This window comes from Eriocheir sinensis, chromosome 20, assembly GCF_024679095.1.
Source record: "Eriocheir sinensis breed Jianghai 21 chromosome 20, ASM2467909v1, whole genome shotgun sequence".
Taxonomy (NCBI): domain Eukaryota; kingdom Metazoa; phylum Arthropoda; class Malacostraca; order Decapoda; family Varunidae; genus Eriocheir; species Eriocheir sinensis.
The window spans coordinates 19,150,131-19,165,130 of record NC_066528.1 but is presented as its reverse complement, the minus strand read 5'-3'; the positions used below and the strand labels follow the sequence as shown (position 1 = coordinate 19,165,130).

General features: G+C 42.2%; 1 protein-coding gene across 1 annotated transcript in view; it reads right to left on the bottom strand.

The window, feature by feature from the left end:
• LOC127001082 (inter-alpha-trypsin inhibitor heavy chain H6-like) overlaps positions 1-15,000 on the bottom strand; it is a gene marked incomplete at its 5' end in the record, with an annotated part of 204,296 nt that overhangs the window by 147,825 nt on the left and 41,471 nt on the right. The window contains one exon of the mRNA XM_050865254.1: positions 4,414-4,524. Within this exon, the coding sequence (XP_050721211.1) occupies positions 4,414-4,524 (111 nt within the window). The remainder of the gene's footprint in view (positions 1-4,413; positions 4,525-15,000) is intronic.

Here is a 15,000-nt window from a genome sequence, read left to right as displayed (position 1 = left end):
TCCTTTTCCAATTCCTTTTCATATCCATTTCTCCTTTATCTATCTTCTTCCTCTTTCTTCTCTTCCTCCTCCTCTTCTTTCTCCTTCTTTCTCTTCCTCTTCCAATTCCTTATCATATCCATTTTTCACTTTATGTAACGTCTCCCTCTTCCTTCTCTTCCTCTTCTTCGTCTTAATCTTCCCTTCTGTAAAGTTTTTCTCTCATTTTTACTCTCTTTCCTATACTTAACTTCCTCCTCTTCTTCTTCTTCTTCTCCTTTTTCCTTTCTTCTCCTCTATCCTTTTCTTTTCTTTTACCCAATATTCATTTTCTTGATCATTTTCTTCTACTTTTTTATTTATTTATTCTTTTCCTCTTCGTGTTTTTTGTCTTTCTAATGAACATACTCTTCCTCCTCCTCCTCCTCCTCCTCCTCCTCCTCCTCCTCCTCCTCCTCCTCCTCCTCCTCCTCCTCCTCCTCCTCCCTACGTATACAAGCTTTATTCACTTAATTGGGCCTGGCAAAGAGAAGGGAGTATTGAGAGAGAGAGAGAGAGAGAGAGAGAGAGAGAGAGAGAGAGAGAGAGAGAGAGAGAGAGAGAGAGAGAGAGAGAGAGAGAGAGAGAGAGAGAGACACACACACACACACACACACACACACACACGAAAACAAAACAACCCTTCGACAATAATAACACCCAAGAGAGGAGGAGGAGGAGGAGGAGGAGGAGGAAGAGGAGGAGGAGGAGGAAGAAGGGACACCTGGACAACCACTTCAGGTAATTGCATAAGACCAACCATAACAACAGGTGGTGGTGGTGGTGGTGGAGGTGATGGTGGAGGTGGTGGTGGAGGTGGTGGTGGTGGTGGTGGTGATGGTGGTGGTGATGGTGGTGGTGCTTTCTCTGAACTTGACATATCAATAATTACATGATGTTGTTTCCTTAGTGAGCAGAGCGAGGAGGAGGAGGAGGAGGAGGAGGAAGGACGAAGAAGAAGAAGAAGAAAGAGAAGAACAGATATAAGGAGAGAGATGGGGAGGAAGAGGAAAATAGAAGAAGAACAAGAAGAAAGAGAAGAAGTAGAAGAAGAAGAACAAGAACAAGAAGAGAGATGAGGAGGAAGAGGAAAAGGAAGTAACAAAGAGAGATAGGAGAAGAAAAGAGGAAAGAAGAGGAAAGAAAGGAGAAGGAGGAAGAGAAGGAAGAGGAACAGGAGAGAAGGAAGGAACAAAGAATGACAGGAGAGGAAAAGGCGAAAGAAGAGGAAAGAAAAGGAAAAGGAGGAAGAAAAGGAAGAGGAAAAGGAGAGAAGGAAGGAACAAAGAGAGATAGGAGAGGAAAAGAGGAAAGAAAAGAAAGAAAAGGAAAAGGAGGAAGAGAAGGAAGAGAAAAAGGAGGAAGAGAAGGAAGGAACAAAAGAGAGACAGGAGAGAAAAAGGGAAAAGAGAAGAAAGAAAGGAAAAGGAGGAAGAGAAGGAAGAGGAAAAGGAGAGAACGAAGGAACAAAGAGAGATATGAGAGGAAAACAGGAAAGAGGAGGAAAGAAAGGAAAAGAAGGAGGAGGAAAAAAGGAAAGGAACAAAAAGATTAGGTAACGAAAAGAAGACAAAAAGAACGGAAAAGAAAAAAAATAGAAAAGAAACGGACAAAAAATTAGAAAATACAAAGTGGAATAAGGAAAAAAAGGAGGAAAACAACAACAGAAGTAATTAAAAAGAAAAACTGCATCTCTCTCTCTCTCTCTCTCTCTCTCTCTCTCTCTCTCGTTATTCCCTCTTTAAATTTCCTTTCTTCCTATCTTTCTTTCCTTCTCTCTCTTTCTCTCTCTCTCTCTCTACTTCTTTTTATTACTGTTCTCTACCTCTGCTCTCCCTCTCCCTCTCTCTCTCTCTCTCTCTCTCTCGCTCGTAATCATGGCACGCGAGAGGAAGGATTAAAGGAAAACAATACACGGTCGATGCGGGGTAGAACTTTATCAAAACGAACAATGCAAAATTAGGTCCTTTTTTGGTCCCCATGTACTCGTGCTAATGGAACAGGAGGAGGAGGAGGAGGAGGAGGAGGAGGTAGAGATGCAGAAACGTTGATACGAGAATAGAAGAAGGAAAATGAAGAGAATAAGAGGAAGAGGAAAGTTAAAAAAAAGAAGTCGAGATTATATGAGGAAGAGGAGGAAGAGAAGAAGAGGAAGAGGAGGAGGAGGAGGAGGGTATAAAGAAAACGATAACAGTATGAAAAGTAAAAAAAAAAAAAAGACAAAAAAGAAAGAATGAAGAGGAAGACAAGTTTAAATTTCTTCCTTCTTTCCTTCCTTCCTTCCTTCCTTCCTTCTTTCCTTCCTTCGCTTTCTTTGACTTCTCCACTCCATTCACCTCCTTCTCTTCTCTCCATCTCTCCTCCTCTTCCTTCCTTCCTTCCTCCTTCTCTCTCTTCTCTCCTAATATCCTCTCTCTCATTCTCCTCTTCCTCTCTCTCTCTTAAAACCTTCACAACGGCGAATTTATAACCTTAATTTTCCTCTCAACTTTTTTGTACCAACTATTCTCCATCCTCCTCCTCCTCCTCCTCCTCCTCCTATTCTTCCTCCTCCTCTTCAGTGCTTGGTGCTAACGAGTTTGAGGATTAAGATTACAACTCTCTCCTCCGAGGAATGCGAGTTGCGAGTTGAGGGAGACGAAGAAACGAAACACAAGGAAGGAGTGAACACGTAAAAGAGAAGGAAGAAGAGAAGGAGGAAGAGGATAATGATGTTGGAATAAGAGTAGAAAGAAAGAGGAAGAGAAGACACGATTTGAGGGATAATTATGAAGATGGGGGAAGATGCAGATAGTCTTAAGAGAAGAGGAAAGTGAAGATGCTTGGATAAGAGTAGAAAGAATGAATAAGGAAGAGGAAGGGAAAGGAGATGACTCGTGATAATTATGAGAATGAGGGAATGTGTAGATAGATGATGCTGGTGGTCTTTGGAAAGGAAGAAGGTGATAATGCTGGAATGAGAGTAGATAGAATGAAAGTAGAAAGAATGAATGAATAAGGAAGAGGAAGGGAAAGGAAATGACTCGTGATAATTATGAGAATGAGGGAATGTGTAGATAGATGATGCTGGTGGTCTTAGGAGAGGAAGATGATGATGCAGGGATAAGAGTAGAAAGAATGAATGAAGATGAAGAAGAAGGGAAAGAAAATGATTTGCAATAATTAAGATGAAGGTAAATGTAGGTAGACGATGCTGGTAAACGTTATGAATACGAGAACAGTTTCATCTTTTCTGTTGTTTTAATTACTGGTAACAAAAAATGAAGGAATTATGAACAAAACAAAATAAAACAGAGAAACACTACGATATTTACTGTACGACTATATCAAAACGTCGAGGTACAGATATGACTAAAACCGAGGTCGTGGGAGCTTCGGCCGTGGGAGGGACAGTCTCCCGCCATCACGAGGAGCTGTGCGGGGGAGCGCCAAAAATAAACCTACCTTTTTGGGGGAAGTTAAAAGGCGAACCCGAAATTTGAGGCTGTAAGAGACGCTTGGAGTTTTTAATACCACACGTAAGGTCTTCAAAGGTTCAAACGATAGCGGAGTTTTTGATACCACACGCAAGGTCTTCAAAGGTTCAAACGATAGCGGAGTTTTTGATACCACACGCAAGGTCTTCAAAGGTTCAAACGATAGCGGAGTTTTTAATACCACACGTAAGGTCTTCAAAGGTTCAAACGATAGCGGAGTTTTTGATACCACACGCAAGGTCTTCAAAGGTTCAAACGATAGCGGAGTTTTTGATACCACACGCAAGGTCTTCAAAGGTTCAAACGATAGCGGAGTTTTTGATACCACACGCAAGGTCTTCAAAGGTTCAAACGATAGCGGAGTTTTTGATACCACACGCAAGGTCTTCAAAGGTTCAAACGATAGCGGAGTTTTTGATACCACACGCAAGGTCTTCAAAGGTTCAAACGATAGCGGAGTTTTTGATACCACACGCAAGGTCTTCAAAGGTTCAAACGATAGCGGAGTTTTTGATACCACACGCAAGGTCTTCAAAGGTTCAAACGATAGCGGAGTTTTTGATACCACACGCAAGGTCTTCAAAGGTTCAAACGATAGCGGAGTTTTTGATACCACACGCAAGGTCTTCAAAGGTTCAAACGATAGAGGAGTTTTGGATACCCCACGCAAAGTCTTCAAAGGTTCAAACGATAGCGGAGTTTTTGATACCACACGCAAGGTCTTCAAAGGTTCAAACGATAGCGGAGTTTTTGATACCACACGCAAGGTCTTCAAAGGTTCAAACGATAGCGGAGTTTTTGATACCACACGCAAGGTCTTCAAAGGTTTAACCGAAAGGGAAAAGGAGAAGGGGACGAGAAAAAGCGAAAATACGTGGAATCTGTAACGCGGGAAAACACAAAGACTTTTCCTACTTACTTTTGGTGAACGATAGCGGTGTTGCGGCCTTGGCTCTTCGCCTTCTCGTAAGTGCGCCTCGCCTCCTCCTTCTCCCTCACCAGACTCGTGTAGTTTTTGCCTCCAGCCTCTCTGTGTGGGGAAGGAGAAAACACGACTTTAGAGAAGGTGGCGACGCTGGGACACATTTGAAACGCATCTTAGTTATGGGTAGAGACTGCATCATTATGGGAACTTGAAATGGGGGAAGAGGAGGAGGAGGAAGACGAGAGAAGAGAGAGACGAGACAAGAAGAAAGAATAGGAAAGGAAAGAAGGACTAAGGAGGGAAAGGAGTGGACAAGAAGAAAGGAAAATAAAGAAAAAAGACAAAAGGGAAAAGGAAACGAGAGTAGATAAGAGAAAGGAAGAAAAAAAACTGACGAAGGACAAAAGAAGGAAAGGAGGAAAAAGAGTCGACAAAAAGAAAGGAAAAGAAGGAAAAAAAGAGGAAAGGGAGAAGAAAAGGAGAATAGATAAGAGAGGAGAAAAAATGACTAACTACGAAAGAAGAAAAGGAGGAAAAATAAGAGATAAGTAATACAGAACCAGAGACGAAGATGAAACAGAGAGAAAGATGAAAAGCAGAATAAAAAGGAGATACGATAGAAGACCAAAGAGAAGTAATTAACCACAGATGGAAGAAGGAAAGAAGGAAAGGAGAAAGGACAAGAAAGCACTAATATAGAACCAAGGAGACGGAGGTGAGCACAGGAGGAAGGAGACACGGTGTAACAAGAGACCGGTAGGAGAGACATGTTAGTTGATCGACCAAGGACATGGGCTTCAGGAAGGGCAAAGAAAAGGGAAAAATACCTGCCAGCGATGAAGCCACAGCCGGACAGGTTAATTAAGGGAGGAGGCAGGTGCGAAGGAGAGGAGGGAGAGGTGGGAAGAAAATAAGAGAGTGCGAAGAACGGGGGAATAAGAAGACGAGAAGAAAGATGGGAAGAAAAGAAGACTGATAATGAAGAGGAGGAAGAGAAAACAACGATATTAAAGAGAAGCTGTGAAGAAGGGGAATTAGAAGATGGAGAGAAAATAAGACTGATAAAGAAGATGAAAGAGAGAAAACAAAAATAAGGTGATATGAAGAAGGGGAAGAAGATGGTGGTAGGAAAATAAGCTTGATAATGCAAAAGAAAAGAGAGACCAGAGAAAACAAACAGGTCTGTGGAATAACACACACACACACACACACACACACACACACACACACACACACACACACACACACACACACACACACTGGAACAGAGAAGAGAAAGGGGAGACCTAATGCAAATTTATACACTATTGATTCAAATGGAGGAACAAGACAACGATGAGTTACTACTAAGAGAAGGAAGAAACGTCACCAACACACGAGGACACAGTAAAAAGTTGAGGAAAGGAAGATGCCTGAGAGACATTAAGAAATATGGCTTCCCGCAAATGAACATAGAGGTTTGGAACAGAGTAAGTGAGGATGTAGTATCGGCGAAGAGAGTGCACAACTTTAAGGAAAAGCTGGGCAAATATAGATAAGGAGACGGGACCACACGAGCGTAAGCCCAGGCCCTTCAACTAGGTAAACACACACACACACACACACACACGCACTACCCCCCACTCCATCCCTTCCCCCCACACTCCTTCCTCAAGCCTCTGATAACGCCAATCTTAAGATGCTATTTTGTTTTAGGGGGAAACTCAAGCGTCCTGAAGCCGTGCCATTCATCCAATAAACGAGAGGAGGAGGAGGAGGAGGAGGAGGAGGAAGAGGAGAGCTTTGATAAGAATTCGTCTTGCCCAGTTGAAGAAAATATCACACGTAGGAGCTAACAATCTCTCTCTCTCTCTCTCGACGCTGTGAAATAGTTTTATACAGCTGTGTGTGTGTGTGTGTGTGTGTGTGTGAGGAAGGGCTGCAGGAGATGGGCTTGACAGGAACAAACGCGTACACACACACACACACACACACACACACACACACACACACACACACACACACACACAGAATGGAAGTTTACGACAGTGGCTGCAACTAAAGGGAAACATGCTTGAACGCACCTCTTCCGGGACACACACACACACACACACACACACACACACACACACACACACTGATAATACACCAAAAAAAAAGAAGGTAATGCTAAACAATCAGTAACGAGAACATATAATAATAATAATAATAATAATAATAATAATAATAATAATGATAGTTACTCCCCATCGTCAAACATAAAAAAACAACACCTAATCCATATTCCCCTAAAAAAAGTAAGATCTCTAAAGCAAGTTCTCTCTCTTTCTAAATCCTCTATAGTCTTTACAGTAAAGAATACATTAAACCCTTCAAAAGATACATTACCACGCGTAGGACACAACAAAACCAACAGCGTCTTATACATATAGCCTTGAAAACAATAATAATAATAATAATAATAATAATAATAATAATAATAATAATAATAATAATAATAATAATAATAATAATAATAATAATAATTCTCTCCTTTCTCTTCTGCCTCTCTCCCTCTCTCTCCTCTTCCTTCCTTTCTTCTTCCTCTTCCATCCTTTCGTCTCCTCTTTCCTCCTTTCTCTTCATCTCCCCTTTTTCCATCTTAATAATAATAATAATAATAATAATAATTCTCTCCTTTCTCTTACGCCTCCCTCTCTCTCTCCTCTTCCTTCCTTTCTTCTTCCTCTTCCATCCGTTCTCCTTCTTTCTCTTCCTCTCCCCTTTTTCCATCTTCGTCATTCCTCCTTTCTCTTCCTTCTTCCCTCTAATGCATGTTCGCTTTCTGCCTGAATCCACACGGAGCCGCCGCGTTCTGGACCGTCCGCGCGCCTCTCCGACGACCTTCATGAGACCCCGGAGCTGCTTATCAGGCTTGTTTAGGAAGGGCCAAAGCGATACAAGAGCCCTCCAGGAAGCAAGCCATTCGCGTTAGTCTTGTGTGAGTGTGTGGGGGAGAAGGGGGACAGGGGGAGGGGGAGTGTGTGTGTGTGTGTGTGTGTGTGTGTGTGTGTGTGTGTGTGTGTGTGTGTGTGTGTGTGTGTGGAGGGGAGGGGATTTGTGTGTGTATTAGAGGTTGTATGTGTGTGTGCGTGTGTGTGTATTTGAGAATGTGCATATGTTTTCTTAATATCATTCTCTATCTATCTATCTGTCTATCTATCTATCTATCTATCTATCTATCTATCTATCTACATTTCCTTACCTTCAAACAGTTCCCAAATTCTAATCTCTTTTCAATTATTATTTTCTATAACTATTTTTCTTTCTTCCTTTTTCTTCGGCAAAGCTTTTTATAAATTTAGGAGGAGGCCCTTAACTGATAACGTGTGTGTGTGTGTGTGTGTGTGTGTGTGTGTGTGTGTGTGTGTGTGTGTGTGTGTGTGTGTGTGTGTGTGAGTGATGATGGTCTGCTTGCTTGCTTGCCTTCTCTCTCTCTCTCTCTCATTGATCCAACACCAACACTATCGGCATCATCAGCAGCAGGAGGTTGGTGCATATGTAGAACAAGTCTGGCCCGGGCGTGAACAAAGCGAGAACTCCCTCCTCCTCCTCCTCCTCCTCCTCCTCCTCCTCCTCTTCCTCTTCCTCCTCTTGTTCTTCTTCTTTTTCTTCTCTCCTCTTGGTTATTCTTCGGTCGGTTCCTTTTCTAGAGCTTTCGTGGGTCAGTGTGTGTGTGTGTGTGTGTGTGTGTGTGTGTGTGTGTGTGTGTGTGTGTGGTTTCCTATTTTTTTTCTAGGTTGTTTTGTTAGTGTCGTGTTAGTAAGTTTAGGTCAGTTTTTTTAAAATCTTTTTTAGGGTTTCAAAGGATTCCAAGATTAAAGGATTTCAAAGATCTTATTTATTCTTCTTCTTGTTCTTCTTGTTCTTGTTCTTTTCTACTTTTTCTTCTTCTTTTGTTCTCGTTTGCTGTTCTTAATCGTTGTTATTTCAAGGTTTCTGTTGTCAAGTGTTAGTGGATCAAGTTCGTAACGAGTCCGATTTGGGGGTTAAATGTGATGTCTTGTACGTCATTTTCCTTAGTTTTCTTCTTTGTTTCTGCCTATGTATGCATGCATGTGGATATGTATGGATGTATGAACGATTAGACTTGTAAGCATGTATATAGGAATGCATGAATGAATAGCTTGATGCATGTATATCTATTTGTATGAATGTCCCAAGCGTATGAATACAAGCTACAGTTCCCTACACTACCACCAGAGGGCCGGACACACAGACTTACCCCCCTAACATATAACATAAATGACAGACATGAAATTCTCGCGGTAAAATGACGCACGAATACACGTCAAAAAACCGTGACAATGGAACTGAATCCGGGACATGTGCGCTGAATACTGTACCGCGGCTTAGGAAGGATAGAGAGAGGAGGAGGAGGAGGAGGAGGAGGAGGAGGGATTATCAGGGAAGTTGTCAAGCTCTGAATAGAAGGAACACGCTGACAGGAGTTAGTCTTTCGCTATTGTTGTTGTTGTTGTTGTTGTTGTTGTTGTTGTTGTTGTTGTTGTTGTGCTCTGTGCGAATAGGTTCCGGGAAGGGATTGAGCGAGATAGCAATTTGAAGGAGATACTTGAATTTTCTGGAGGAGGAGGAAGAGGAGGTAGAAGAGGAGGAGGAAGAGTACGAATGTGAAGAGAAAGGGAAGACATAGAAGGAAAATAAGGAGAAAATAGTTGTAGTAGTAGTAGTAGTAGTAGTAGTAGTAGTAGTAGTAGTAGTAGTAGTAGTAGTAGCAGTAGAAAGACAAAGAGGAGGAGGAGGAGGAGAATGAAGAGCAGGAAGAGGAAGAGGAGGACGAGGAGGAGAAAGAAGAGGATTAGGAGGAAGAGGAAGAAGAGGAGGAGGAGAATGAAAATGAATGCAAGGAAAAAAATAAAGAAATGTGGAAGGAAGAGAATCAAAAACATCAAGAAGGAAGAGGAGGAGGAGGAGGAGGAGGGGAAGAAGGAAGAAGGAGGAGGAAAAGAAAGAACAGGAGGAGAAGGAGGAGAAAGAAAAGAAAGAGAAAGAGAAGGAAAAAGAGAAGGAAAGAGAAGGGCAGAGAATAAGAATGCAGGAAAAGTTATAAAGAGGAGGAGGAGGAGGAGGAGGAGGAGGAGAAACAGTATCAGTAGAAGAAAGACCAACAGGAGGAAGAGAAAGGGAAGGGAAAAAGAGAAGAAGGGGACAAATGAAAAATTGGAAGAGCAAAAGGAGGAGGAGGAGGAGGAAGGGAAGAATGAGCAGGAGGAGGAGGAGGAGGAGGAGGAGGAAGAAAAAAATAGTCGTAGTAGTTGAAGTACAATCATAAGGAGGAAGAGAAAGGAAGGGAAAAAGAGAAGGAAAGAGATGAAAAGTTGGAGGAGGAAGGAGGAGAAAGAATAGCAAGAGGAGGAGGAGGAGGAGTAGAAGTAGGAGGAGGAGGAGGAGGAGGAGGAGGAGGAGGAAGATTCGCTAGCTGATGGAGGAGCAGAGGCGACGTACATCCCGGGAATTGGACATCACGTCGTGTTTGAAATGGTGTTGGAATCCTTGTTTCATTGCGCTTTGTTACGCCTGACTCTTCCTCTAGAGCCCATGGAGGAAGAGGAGGAGGAGGAGGAGGAGGAGGAGGAGGAGGGAAGGAAAAGGAAGGAAGGAGAAGAGGAACCAAGTTGAGAGGCGTAAAGGAAAGGAGGAAAGGAGGGAAGGGAGAAGAAGTGGAGGAGGAGGAGGAGAAGGAGGGAAGGAAAAGAAAGGAAGGAGAAGAGGAACCAAATGGAAGGGCGTAAAGGAAAGGAAGAAAGGAGGGAAGGGAGAAGAAGTGGAGGAGATAAAGAGGAGAAAAGTGGATGGGTGTAAAGAAGGGAGGACGAGACGGAGGGAAGAAGAGAAGGAGGAGAGGAAGAAGAAGGAGGCAAGATGGAGAAAGAGGAAGAGAAATGAAGAAACGAAGGAGTAAGATAACGAAAAGAAGACAAATAACAGAAGAGAAGAAGAGAAAGTACGAGATAACAAAAGAGGAAGAGAAAGTCATAAAAAAAGAAGAAAAATCGAAAAGAAAAGCGAGACGGAAGGAAGAAAGGAAAGGAAAGGAGACAGGAAAAACAAAAGAGAAGAAGAAGAGGAAGTACTAGATAACGAAAGAGGAAGAGAAGGAGATAAAAAACAAGGAAAACCAAAAAGAAAAACGAGAAGAAAGAAAGGAAAGGAAAGGAGCGAAACAAGAAAACAAACAGAGGATACAAGAACCGAGAAAGTAGAAAGGGAGAGAAAACAAGAAAAAAATAAAGAAAGCTCAAAAAGAAAACAGGAAGCAAACAAAAACACAAGATGAAGAAAGAGGAAGAAAAGAAGGAAAACAGGGCAGTAGCGAAGCAAGAAGGAGGGCAGGGAGTCAGGGAGAGCGTGAGACAAGGGAACAGGCAGGAGATGCAAGCGTGTGGGTTGGTAACATGAGGGATTGGACTCACGAGGCGCCGGCAGACGTCCGCGCTTGCAAGAGGTTGGGACTAGACGAGTAAGGGGCGGCAGGTAGTGTGTCTAGGGAACTCTGCGGTGGTGTGAGTCTGTCTGTCTGCTGTCCGTCTTGTGTGTTGGTGGAGACGGAGGGAGGGAGGAAGAGAGAGATAGGTCTGTGTGTGTGTGTGTGTGTGTGTGTGTGTGTGTGTGTGTGTTAATTATACCCTCAGATGTGTTTAGTAAGATTGTAATGCCTTTTAATTTTCTCTTTAAAGGGGAAACTAAAATATAAAAAACTACTAAAGATGAAATTCAATAAGTGATACCAAGAATTTTTTTTTCGTTTTTTTTTCTGAATGTATGTAAATTTGATAAAGTTTCTCTCTCTTAATTCAATCTCTTAATCCCATTTTTCCTTTTCCGTCATAACCTCGAATCCTTTGTTGCTCTCTCTAGCTCTTCTGTCCCTTTCTCTCCTTCTTCATCTCAAGTTCTCCATCATCCTCTCTCTCCCTCTTTCTTCCTCTCATTAACCTTCTCTTTTTCTCTTTTCCTCAAGCCTCCTCTCTTCTCCTCTCCAGCATCACTCTTGACCCTTCCTTCCTTCATCCCTTCCATGTAACATTTTTCCCTTCCTCCCCTTCCTTCCGTCCGTTCCCAACCCTCCATCCTTCCTCTCCGATCCACTCCTCTCCATTCCTTTTCTTTACCCACCTTCGACCCTTTCTTCCTTCGTCCATTCCCTGTATAATTTTTCCCCTCCTCCCCTTCCTTCCGTCCATTCCCAGCCCTCCATCCTTCCTCTCCTATCCACTCCTCTCCATTCCTTTTCTTTACAAACCTTCGACCCTTTCTTCCTTCGTCCATTCCCTGTATAATTTTTCCCTTCCTCCCCTTCCCTCCGCCCACATCCGCCTCCATTAATTTAGGGATATGAATGCACTCCGTCGCTAATGCCGGCTACTCTCGTATATTAGTGTAGGTTTGGGTGCGTTTTTGAAGCTACGGTATACGCCCGCTCATGGCTCTTACCCTGATGTGACCGGAGACTTGCATTAATGAAGGGTAAGAGTTTGAATCATGTTGGCTTTTTTGGGGGGCGAGTGGGTGGGTTTAAATGCACTTTCTGACTGTGTGTGTGTGTGTGTGTGTGTGTGTGTGTGTGTGTGTGTGTGTGTGTGTGTGTTTATTTTTGTGGCTGTTTAGTTTGTGAATGTTTCTGTCTTTGTATGAATGTGTGTTTGTTTGTTTGTATCTGTTTGTCTGTCTGTCTTTTGTCTGTCTGTTGTCTCTTTCTCTTTTTGTCTATCATCCTCTCTCTCTCTCTCTCTCTCTCTCTGACTTCCAAAAAATATATCATAGACTTAAATAAAATAAATTAATAATAAAAAGAGAAACACGAAAAGACTTACATATTTACACAGAGGAGACCACCACCACCACCACCACCACCACCAACAACAACAACAACAACTTCATTCAACAACAAAAGGAAAAAATGGTCGCTATTCAAGACTCAAAAATGTGTTACAATGTCTTTTATTTTTGTCAATACGTCATGTTTTGTCCGTTGTGAAGGTCCATATGTGTGAGTGTGTGTGTGTGTGTGTGTGTGTGTGTGTGTGTGTGTGTGTGTGTGTGTGTGTGTGTGTGTGTGTGTGTGTGTGTGACAGGGTACAGTTTGGGTGCAAGGACCTCAATGGAATTCGAGGGAAATGGCCTCAATAGATCACACACTGCATGGAGATGACATGTTTCAATCTCAATCTTCACTCCAAGTCTTTCTAAACATCTTTATTTCTTTCTTTCTTCCTCTTTCTCTCTCCCCATCCCTCGTTTCCTAAGCCTTATCTCTCCATTTCTCTTCTTTTCCCTTTTCTCTTCTCTCTTCGTCTCGGTACCTTTCCCAATCCCTCTCTTAAAACGTGATTCAGTTCTCTTATCACATGACACAGAGAGAACAGAAACCTTACCGCTGAAAATACACTCTTGAAAACTCCTCTGATGTCACTAAGTCCTAATGCTTTCTCTCCCTTTCTCTCTACACTATTGAAGCTTGAGTCTCCTTCCCTCTTGAAGAAGTCGAAGGTTACTATAAGAAGGAAAACGTGGAGACAGCCATCAAAAACTGCCTCATTAAAAGCCTACTGATTTCCTTTACGATCTTAAGCTCTTTCTTTCTCTCTACCCTCTTGGAACTTGAGTCACATTCCCTCTTGAAGGAGTCGAAGTTACTATAAGAGATTAAAATAGAGAGAGAAGGATAAAAAACTAATGTAAACTACCCACTTCAAAATCCTCCTAATATCCTCTTTCAATCCTAAAGTTCTCTCTCTACCTTCTTGAAACTCGTGTCTCTTTCCCTCTTGAAGAAGTCAAAGTTACTATAAGGAAAGAGATTAAAATAGAGAGAGAAGGATCAAAAACTAATATAAACGGGTTTCTTGAAAATCCTCCTAATTTCCCTTACAATCCTAATGCTCTCTCTCTCTCTACCGTCTTGAAGCTCGCGTCTCATTCCCTCTTGAAGGAACCGAAGTTACTATAAGAGAGGTATAAAAAGTAGACAGAGGGATCAGAGACTATTGCAAAGTTTACTAATCAGCGTAATGTTAGAAAGGAAAGACTCGGGCGTGTGTTTACGAATTAACCTCCAGCTTTCCTTTGTGGTGATAGGTTCTCGTATTAGCTTAGTTTGGCTCGTCGAGATCTTAAGTGAAGGAAGGGAAGGGAAGGGAAGGGAAGGGAAGGGAAGGATAGGGAAGGGAAAGGAAGGGAAGGGAAGGGAAAGGAAGGGAAGGAATGGAAGGAAGGAAGGGAAGGGAAGGGAAATGAAGGGAAGGGAAGGGAAAGGAAGGGAAAGGAAGGGAAGGGAAGGAAGGAAGGAAGGAAGGGAAGGAAGGAAGGGAAGGAAGGAAGGAAGGAAGGAAAGGAAGGATGGGAGGGAGTTGGTTCTTGAGTATGTTTTGGCTTGTTATTGTTGTTGTTGTTTGTGGTGGTGGTGGTGGTAGTGTTGTTTTTGTATAATTGAATTGTTGTTGCTGTTTCTGATGGCGTTGTTGTTTGTGACCTGCTGTTATTGTTTGTAACCGTGTTTGTTGTTTGTTGTTTCATGATAATTTTGTTGTTTTTTGCTGATTACACTGTTATTAGTTCTCTCTTATTCCTACATTCTTATTTTCTCTACATATCATTTCTATCTATATATCATCATCAGTTCTCCTTTCCCTTCCTTTATCTCACATATTTCTTCTCTCTGGGCCATTTCACATACTATACTTTATATATTTCGTTTATTTGACCAAGTATTTTCTCTATTCTATTGTATTGTATTCTGTTCCTTTCTTTTTATTTTTCATTGATCTCTCTTTATCCACAATCAATTATTTTATCTATGCTATTTAGCGTTCTTCTGTTATTTTACCTTTTCTTTCTAAGTCTTTCTCTCTCATCAAACTATTTTTACCTTTTCTCCCTATGTCTTTCTCTCTCATCAAACTATTTTTACCTTTTCTCCCTATGTCTTTCTCTCTCATCAAACTATTTTTACCTTTTCTCCCTATGTCTTTCTCTCTCATCAAACTATTTTTTACTTTTCTCCCTATGTCTTTCTCTCTCATCAAACTATTTTTAACTTTTCTCCCTATGTCTTTCTCCCTCATCAAACTATTTTTAACTTTTCTCCCTAAGTCTTTCTCCCTCATCAAACTATTTTTAACTTTTCTCCCTATGTCTTTCTCTCTCAACAAACAATTTTCTCTATTCCACTATTTCGCTATATCATTTTCCTAAGCCTCCTCTCTCTCCATATCCTATTCTCTCTCTCTCTCTCTCTCTCTCTCTCTCTCTCTCTCTCTCTCTCTTTCCATAAGCCTCCTCTCTTCTCCTCTCCAGCATCACCTTTGACCCTTCCTTCCTTATATTCAACAACATTCCCCTTCTCTCCCTCCGCCTCAAACTCTCCCTCTCGCATCACCTTTCCCTTCCCTTCCTTCACCTCACCCCTCGCGCACAGGTTCCCGCGGTCTGTATGTATAGCGCGTCGGTGATATGTTAGGTCGAGGCGATCAGTATTCATGGCGCGGCTGGCGGGCTATTCTGCCGATACGGGCCGGGCCGAGAGGTGATCATATTTAAAGT